General features: G+C 34.4%; 2 protein-coding genes across 2 annotated transcripts; both read right to left on the reverse strand.

Moving 5' to 3' along the window:
- Positions 1-102: 102 nt before the first annotated feature.
- RpL11 (ribosomal protein L11) lies at positions 103-4,727 on the reverse strand. The gene is made up of 6 exons (XM_080180475.1): positions 4,597-4,727; positions 3,435-3,519; positions 2,423-2,473; positions 1,744-1,872; positions 981-1,058; positions 103-333 (listed from the first exon to the last, which is right to left on the reverse strand). Exons 1-6 carry the CDS (start codon positions 4,682-4,684, stop codon positions 222-224), a joined length of 543 nt encoding a protein of 180 aa, XP_080036601.1. The 5' UTR covers positions 4,685-4,727; the 3' UTR covers positions 103-221.
- On the reverse strand, positions 4,692-7,611 carry RpS17 (ribosomal protein S17). The gene is made up of 3 exons (XM_080180477.1): positions 6,648-7,611; positions 5,983-6,117; positions 4,692-4,953 (listed from the first exon to the last, which is right to left on the reverse strand). The coding sequence occupies exons 1-3, from the start codon at positions 6,789-6,791 to the stop codon at positions 4,840-4,842; spliced, it is 393 nt and encodes a 130-aa protein (XP_080036603.1). The 5' UTR covers positions 6,792-7,611; the 3' UTR covers positions 4,692-4,839.
- Positions 7,612-9,025: the final 1,414 nt, after the last annotated feature.

Genomic DNA, 9,025 nt, shown 5'->3' on the forward strand with positions numbered 1-9,025 from the left:
GCTAGGTAGCACAGGGCCCTTATCTCCATAATAACCATGGAGAACAATGGCAAAGAGAGGGCATAAATGCCATAAACAAGTAATAAAAAAATCACAAGCAAATTGAGAGGGATAAAGAATTTATTTTCATCTCAAAATCATCCTATAATCGATGTTACATTTGTTAATAAGATGTTATCATGTATTATGAACATAAATATATTGTAGCAGGAAAAGGTGGTTTACTTCTTGGAGGAGTTAAGGATGACACCGTCATACTTGGTCTGGAACCACTTCATGGCGTCCTCCTTGGTAAGCCTGTGGGGAGCACCAACCTTACCGGGCTTCCTCTTCCTAAAATTTATGAAAAGTTAGCTGTGAAAGATAATCACAATAACCCTTATCCTATATCAATATTTACTACTAGATTAAAAAGCTTCAAAATTTAAGGAAAGGGAAAAGATTGAAAAATATTTTGAGAACCCTATATTTATTTATATTATCCCCACTCCCACATATTCTTTGATTTTTTTCACCAAGGAGTGTAGAAAAATGGAAAAAAATGTTTTCAATTCTCTTAATAATAAATATAAATCACCCAGGGGTGTATATTCTGCATAAGATTATTTTTTTCCCTGCTACAATTTTTTTTTTATTTTTCCCCCCTAGTTTTTTCTCACCAAGTAGGGGGAAAAATGGAAAAATATTTAAAGAACTCCATATTTTATTTATTTTAACCCTCCTACCACACATTTCTTTAGTTTTTTTTCACCAAGGAGGGGGGAGGGGGGTGGAAAAAATGTTTTCAGTTTCTAAATTTTACATTTTTTCCCCTATAACCACTTCTTTATTATTCCCCCCCCCCCATCCTGAGCAGGGGATCCCATGTAGAATATACACCCCTGTCACCCCCCCCCCTCCACCCAATATTTTTATCCCCCCTCCCCCCTTAACAGGGTCATCCATGCAGAATTTACACCCCTGTATAAGGATTTACTTACTTGTGAGGGACGTTCATGCCAGGGCGTCCAAGGACAACATAGAAGTGCATACCATAGATACCGATGGAGGGATCGTACCTAAACAATTCAAATTTTATATGAAACTGCAGAAATATTAATGAATTTTATTTAAAAAGAAAGCAGGGAATTTATATTTTCAAACATAAGTAATTTTCTCGTATTCATTCGAATCCGGTGGATAGGAACCGGTTCTCATCCATACGAAAAAACTATGTCTAGCATCGTATTATATCCAGTTTTCTACGAATATAGAAATGTACAATCATAAGATTAAAACCAGTTTTTTTAGCCGGTGCCTTCGGCACCACGGGGCTAAAAAAAACTAGTTTTAATCTTATATTTGTACATTCTATATCCGCGGAAAGCCGTTTATAATACGATACGAGAAATAACTATTCTCGTATTCATTCGAATCCGGTGGATAGGAACCGGTTCTCATCCATACGAAAAAACTGTCTAGCATCGCATTATATCCAGATTTTTACGAGTATAAAAATGTACAATCATAAGATTAAAACCAAATTTTTAACCAGTGCCTTCGGCATCTCGGGGCTAAAAAAACTGGTTTTAATCTTAAAGTTGTATATTTTATATCCGCGGAAAGCCGTTTATAATAAGATGCGAGAAATAACTATTCTTTCACGCCAATAAACATAGAAAAAATGCCGAATATTTCATTTTTCCATCCCATCCCCTATGACGAGCGGATGGCTTACGAGATAAGCGTTAGTCTAATACTTACTTGATACCCAGATCGATATGTTCAGCAATACCGAAACCAAAGTTGCCCATGTCGGAGAAGTTCTCCTTTCTCAACTCGTACTCCTTGACCTTGAGGCCACGCTCCAGGATCTCCTCGGCCTTGGGGCCTCTGAAGTAGATACACAAATAAGTTCAGTGTAGAAAAATAGGGGAAAAAACTGTTCATTATATTTCCACTGCAATTAAAAGGTAAATTCTGCAAAATTGACCCTGCTAAAGGGGGGGATGGGTGCAAATAAATAAATATGTGGTTGAGGGGAAAAATTAAAAACTGAAATTTTGTATGAGAAATCCTTGGTAGGTCTATTTTCCCTAAATCGAAGAAAAAGTTCAAAAAACGGCTAATGGCTCAGCCGTTTAGCCGATTTTTTTGTCTATTTTTAGAGCAAATCTGCCATAAATTACGTAGGAATCAACTTTTTGAAACATATTTTTGCTTAAATCATGTGAAATGATACAAAAAAAAACATTTAGATTTCTAGTACCAGCAACTACCGGCAAGAACAGTTTGAAGAGTTTTGGAGCAGCAAAGAGTATTATGTGGAGATAGGTTTCGTGATGATTTGCCTCAAAAAGTTATGAGAAAAAAATGTCTAACTGGCTCAGCCGACAGACGTTAGCCGTAATAGACCCATATATTATAAATCTTCAATAAATACCTGACAGTGCAGTGGACGGCAATCTTCTCGTTACGTCTGATACCGAAAGATCTAAACAAAAGATTAATCAATATCTAGAATACAAAGTAGCTTGATGTCCGTCCGTCCGTAGCTTAAGATCTCTGTAACAACTGAACCGATCGGATTCTACTCTTCAGGGAATATACCTACTGGTCCTGTGGTAATTTCAGCTATTTTCTGAGACACCCTCAACCCCCCAAAAACAAAAAATCCTCTGTTTTTGTAGGAGATATACTTTGTTCTTTTATTTAATTTTTTTAACGAATTTCACCTTCACTTTTTTATCATCACTAGGGGCAAAGCCCCTAGAGGATTGAGGCGAAGCCGCTAGTAAAGTTAATAGCTCATACTTAAAAAATCTTTATATATAATAGTCCTATCCAATCAATCGGCTTTCCCTAAGGAGTTGAATTACTAAGTAAGATCTTTGATTATACTTCAAACAATATATACCATATGATAGTAATATATAAAGAATACTTAAATGGTAATTTGACCCCCCAACCATTTGTAATTTGTTTTATTATGAATCAAACCAAAAAAAAATACTTTGTTGTAACTTTGTAACCGAGAACCTTGTCGGTTCAGCAGTCTGCGAGATCCTACGGTACAGACACAAATCTTGTTACAATGTATTATTCCCAGGGTTGTCATATTGGGCACTTTTTAATATTGGGCGGCCCAATTACCCAAAAGGGTTTTTGGCGCTCAAAGGTGGTTTTGGGCACCATTTTTTCGGCAAATGTCGTATGAAGCATATAAAAGTATATAAAATAGCCTAAAACCATACTGAGACTTATTAGAAACCCTGCCTATTCCAAGGGGCCAGTACTTACAAGTGCTATATTTTAAAACCTATTTGAACTTCATTCCCAATACTAATTAGTATTGATAAAGCAGAAATACGGAATTATAATTTTCTTCCCTGGATACATAGAGAGGGGGATATAAAAGATACCATTGTGTCCTTAAAAAAGTCTAATTCTCATACCTGATGGTATATCTAGCCTTGGAGAAGACAGGGGTCTGTCCAGCCAAAGATTCCAACACCTTACCGGCACGGGTCAGTCTGTCACCTGAATTACAAAGACAAATTATAATGTAGTGATGGGAATCCGGATCCGGAATCCGAATATGGAATCCGGAATCCGCCCAATTTTCGGCCAATTTTGGAATCCGAATCCGGAATGCGTTTTTTATAGCGGATTCCGGATTCTAAATTGGTAGGCTAAATTTAATTTAAATAGCTAAGGTTAGAAAATACCAAGCACATTTTTAGGACATACGTAGCACTTAAATTTTTAAATTTACTAATGTGATGTAAACGTTTTAGTTATGTTGGAAGTTAACACTTTAAACAAATCAAGGCTTCAACCAAGTAACATAGTGATAAATTAACGAAAAAAGCTATCCCTCTGTGACGGACGGCCTTTTAAAATACTGCTAAAATCCGGAATCCGAATCCGGAATCCGCCAAAAATAAGAATCCGGAATCCGAAAGAATCAGTCACTTTTTTTGACGGATTCCTTCTGAATCCGGAATCCGGCCCAAAAATTCGACGGATTCCCATCCCTATTATAATGGATATAATTACTACTTGGATGAATTGCTAGATTTAGGTTTTCAAATTAAGGTAAATCTCGCAGTGGACTAATATGACTATTCCCCTCCTACTAGAACGAACTGACCAAAAAACAAGCTTCATATTTACAAGATAAAATGCCAATTATATACAGATTAAAATATTGATATTTTGCAACAATTGCACTTTCGTATTACGGACTACTTCATTCCTAGCCCCAGGGAGTGAGGAGACATAAAGCTGTTAATTCAATATTACTAGTTCAAAGATTAGAATACGGTTTCACAACATGGCTTCAAAACTTAAGACTTTGAATTAATTTTGATCAGTTAATTCAAAAAGTTGAATATACAAACGTTTCAGCCACCAATGAATTAAAATCTACAAAAGGGGTAATTTTGAGTATCATAGGGGATGTACATCGATATATCGATGATAGTCTTATCCCCTTGGATCCCTGCATAAAAAGCATTTACAGTACGTACAAGCTGATCCAAAAATCAAATCAATCAAGCTTAAGTAATTAAACAGATGAACAGTACAGACAGGCAAATATTAATCTAAACTTACCAGACTCTCCGACGGCGATGTTAACGCACAACTTCCTGATCCTGAGATCCCTCATGGGGTTCTTGGACTTGTCTTTTCCCTCAACCATTTTGACCTCTGAAAAATTTGGACAAATTTTCAGATCATTATTTTTTTTCTTTTCTTTTTAAAGAGAATCTTAACTCGAAATCTGGATTACTGAAACTTTTAAAATCTGTCGGATGATGTTATTAACAGAGAAACATTGGGTTGGGATTCGAACGTCTAGTTTCTGTTGAATCCGCCTCTGCCCTGCTGGGTGGTGGTCAACTGGACGGGGATGTTCATGTCCATCATCTTCAACATCTCCTTGGTCTCAGGGTCAACCTCGATGACATCCTTAATACAAATTAAAAGGTTAGGATTTTTGTATGGAATTATCCAAAATTTTAATCTTAAAAATACACAATTTAGGGGGTGGGAGCATGGAAACAGCTATTTTTAAAATATTTGCCTGTGGCATTTATTTTAATTGCTATTGAAATAAAAATATGAACAAAATGCTACAAAAGTAAATAAAGTTGCAGAATAAAACTTAATTCCTTCATAGATGCAAAATAAAAAAAAACTGTTTATATTTGACATTTGTGAAATGGGCTCTAGACCTATAATCCATTTAGAGGAATTTCGGGGCTGGTCCCATTCTGGTTTATTTTCTAGTAACATTGCGAGAAATGTAAGCAAAGGATATACTTAATCTCTGATTTTGTTACATAAAATCAAAAAATATCTAAAAAAGTTTCTTTACTTGTGAGATGGGCTCTAAACATATAAAGTTTAATTTTTTGGGTTGTGAAATGGGCTCTAGGCCTATAATCCATTTAGAGGAATTTCGGGGCTGGTCCCATTCTGGTTTATAATATAGCAATGTTGCGAGAGATATAAGCAATATATTACTGAATCTCTGATTTTGTTGCATAATGTCGAAAAAAATAAAGTTTATTTTTATGGTTGTGAAATGGGCTCTAGACCTATAATCCATTTAGAGGAATTTCGGGGCTGGTCCCATTCTGGTTTATATTATAGCAACGCTGCGAGAAATATAAGCAATTTAATACTGTATCTCTGATTTTGTTGCATATTTTCAAATTCTTAAATGTGAGTTGGGCTCTAGACCAAAACTTCACGCTCTAGAAGTTTCCGGGCTGGTCCCAATCTGGTGTATAATCTAGCAACAGTGCAAACGAGACTCAAATAAGAATAAACTTGATCTCTGATTGGTGATGCATAGTTTATAACCAAATTAAAATCTTACCAAGAACATGGTTTATTGCGTTGAGTGCAGAAATTTTGGTCCAGTGCAATTCAGTACGTAAAAGGTACAAGTCGATCATCCAATAATAAATATTCTAACAGAAAAAAACTTACATTCTGTTCCAGAGCAGAGACTTCAGGTACGTAGTTGTCTCTTCTCTCCCTCTCTTCCTCCTGAAGCTTGATGGAGATACCACGGACAGTGCTTCTCTGCAGCCTCTTCATCAAGTGAGTGATGAAACCGGCGATCTAAACAGACACCTTGTATTAAAAAAATATTGTAAACATCAAAGAATAGGTTAATAACAACATCCCTATTAAAAGATATAAAGGGAGGGGTAGGTTTCTGGTACAATTCGTAAAGGTTATGTGTTATAAGTAAAAAACAGTAGTAGAACGATAAAGATTTGCGTTAACTTAAAAAAAATATTGTCTAATGTTCTTTTCAATAAGAAATACACATATATAGTGAAAATTATCGTTCAACTACTATTATTAAGCCTTAAAACACACACCTTTACGGTTTCTACCAGAAACCTACCCCTCTCTTTAAAGGAGTACTATCTTGATAACAGTCTCTTCTTTTAAGTTTGCTGTAGACAAAAAGTTTGGCTCGAGTGAAATTAATTTGAGTTTCGTGAATGAAGTTACAAATTAATAAAATCTATTAGAACTGGCTATAAAAGCAAGTTTTAGAAATTTTAACCAAACATTTTTTTAAAAATTGATAGAAACAATTTTAACAAACTAACGAGTGCAATTAATATCATAATGTTTACCTTGTTCCTCAGGGGCTTTGAGGGGACGATGGCGACCTCATCGACAATTCTCTTGTTAGTGTCGAAATCCAAGGTTAACTTGGTGTAGTACTTCTCGATAATAAGGCGAGAAGCCTTCTTAACGGTTTTGGTTCTAACACCCATATTCGAGTCTGAAATTTAATTATATCAAACTACTACCTAATAGTAAGTTGAATCACCACATCGACTGATGGCAGATATTTCTACCTGCACTCGTCTGTCTTCAAACACAATTAATAAAGTAGGTCGGCAGAATTCAGAAGTTCAAAGAGAATATATAAACTAACGGTAGCGAAACTCATATTTGCAAAACTAATCAATAAATACAATATTAGGCACGACTTTACAATACATAAAAAATAAGTCGGGACATAAATCCAAAGGCCGACGCTAAAAAGATTTAGAATTAGTCCATTAAGATCCTACTAACCAGATGAGAACATGCTTTAAGGCTATATAAATGAGATAATAGAGTTTACTACAAATGACATATGAATCTAAATCCATATAAAGAGAGAAGAAAATCTCAAACAATGCAATTAACTTTTAATCGTTGCCAGGGTATAAGAATAAGACAACAGAACTATAAAATACAATTAAAATCTAATACAACTTTTTACGAATTATCACCAAATTTACCATGCTTTGATTTATAAAATAATAAAGTTTTATAACTTAATTACACAATTAATCCACAATTTGCGGATATTTACGTTAAAATTAAATAATAAGACAAATCAGTATCACTCAAAATCATGTCAATATAACCGCTAATACATGGGGCAAACATGTTACATGAATTTATTTTTTATTTTTCTTAAATTTGTACATGTGAGACACTTTCAGCTCCGAATGCCCAGCGTGGAAATGACGTCACGCGCACTTACACTTGATAATATTCAGCGGCATTCTTTCACAGATGAAAAATTTGGAAGATTTTTTTGTAAATATTTCACGGATTTTTAAAAAATGGCAGGAAGATTTTTCTGTAAATTGTCGAAAGATTTTACTGCAATTTTGGCGGGATAGAACGACTTATAGAGTTGCTAAGCCCATTTGATAATTTGTAAAAGGCTCTAATTTTGTTAATTGAATTCATAATGTTATCTTTAGATCTATTGTTTGATTATTTCGTTCCCCTTTCTAATTATAAACACAGGGAGTGGAGATAACTTTACTTAACCCAACCTAAATTTAAATTTGGACTTTTTTGTATATTTGTTTATCCTTAGTATATCTTTGCCCTTTTTATAAAAAAGACAACTAACCTAACACCTTTGACCTTGTAGAAAATCTTCTCTTTATGAACAAGTGTGTCTGCACGTTTACTGTGACTGCCAAAGCAGCCCCCGCCGGTTAATATTGTTAAATGATCAATCTGCGAAGACAGGTATTTGTTAACAGAGCAAACTATTATTTTATTTTCAATTTTGAAAGTCAGAATTTAATCTGTATAATTTTTTGTCTATGAAATATTTTCAATTGGAAACTTCCGCTTTGAATTTTAAATGTCGTCTTTTCTTTATGCCTAGAAAAATTTTCTCCAACAGTAAATTTTTCTAAATCTTGGTATAATATAATTTTAGAATAAAAATTGATTCAATATCCTAAAGTTTTACAAGTATCTTGTATATTACTAGGTTTGTGTCTTATTTACCTGACGTACAGCCCGATAAATTAAGTTTGAGTTTCTTTTCAAAGAAAGGGAGAATTTCATAACATAGAATTTGTCCAAAATATCTCGTAGCAGACAATTATTTATTTATTTATTTTATTTACATAATATATACTCTGATCTTCCTGTGAAAACTGCAGGCATTTCAAATCAGCAGCCACGCTGCTGATCAAAAAATTATTCAAAAATTTTTTTTTTTGGCCACTCTGTTTCGAAAAGAGTTGGCAACTCTGTTCGGTCGTACAATAGTCGTACACGTGCGATGCCAAGATGGCGTCTACTTCTAGTAGAACATAGCATTTTTGCTTCTATTCGGCACGGGCTCTGCCAAATAAAGGACTAAAATTCTTTTGAGCCTTGCCGACAATTATTAGTGATAAAAAGTAGTAATACAGAGGTAAAATATTTTTTAATTCATAAAATTTATAAAATTTTTTTTTTTTAAATATTATATATAATTTCAGATAAATTATATACGTTAATTATGACCCCTAACGAAGGAGCCGAGCTCAACGTCATGTATCAGTTTCTTGATAAAAAGCTTTTTCATGTAATTAGAGACTTGATGGGCCACTACTATTTTTCGGTAGGAGCAAAAAATGATGCCCAATACATATTACAGACATTTTTTCCAAGAGCAGATGAGCTCCGTAGCAGGCTAGAAAGATTAGCACCAGGCTCT

This window comes from Acartia tonsa, chromosome 13 (assembly GCF_053477335.1).
Source record: "Acartia tonsa isolate MP-2025a chromosome 13, ASM5347733v1, whole genome shotgun sequence".
NCBI lineage: Eukaryota > Metazoa > Arthropoda > Copepoda > Calanoida > Acartiidae > Acartia > Acartia tonsa.

Bases quoted from the DNA above. Each gene is read 5' to 3' on its own strand.
- RpS17 (XM_080180477.1), bottom strand. From the start codon at position 6,791: ATGGGTGTTAGAACCAAAACCGTTAAGAAGGCTTCTCGCCTTATTATC. The intron at 6,118-6,647 runs GTAAACATTATG...GTGTCTGTTTAG, and splicing joins CAAAGCCCCTGAGGAACAAG to ATCGCCGGTTTCATCACTCA. The intron at 4,954-5,982 runs GTAAGTTTTTTT...ATTTGTATTAAG, and splicing joins TCTCTGCTCTGGAACAGAAT to GATGTCATCGAGGTTGACCC.
- RpL11 (XM_080180475.1), bottom strand. From the start codon at position 4,684: ATGGTTGAGGGAAAAGACAAGTCCAAGAACCCCATGAGGGATCTCAGG. The intron at 3,520-4,596 runs GTAAGTTTAGAT...TTTGTAATTCAG, and splicing joins CATCGCCGTCGGAGAGTCTG to GTGACAGACTGACCCGTGCC. The intron at 1,873-2,422 runs GTATTTATTGAA...TATCTACTTCAG, and splicing joins GCCGTCCACTGCACTGTCAG to AGGCCCCAAGGCCGAGGAGA.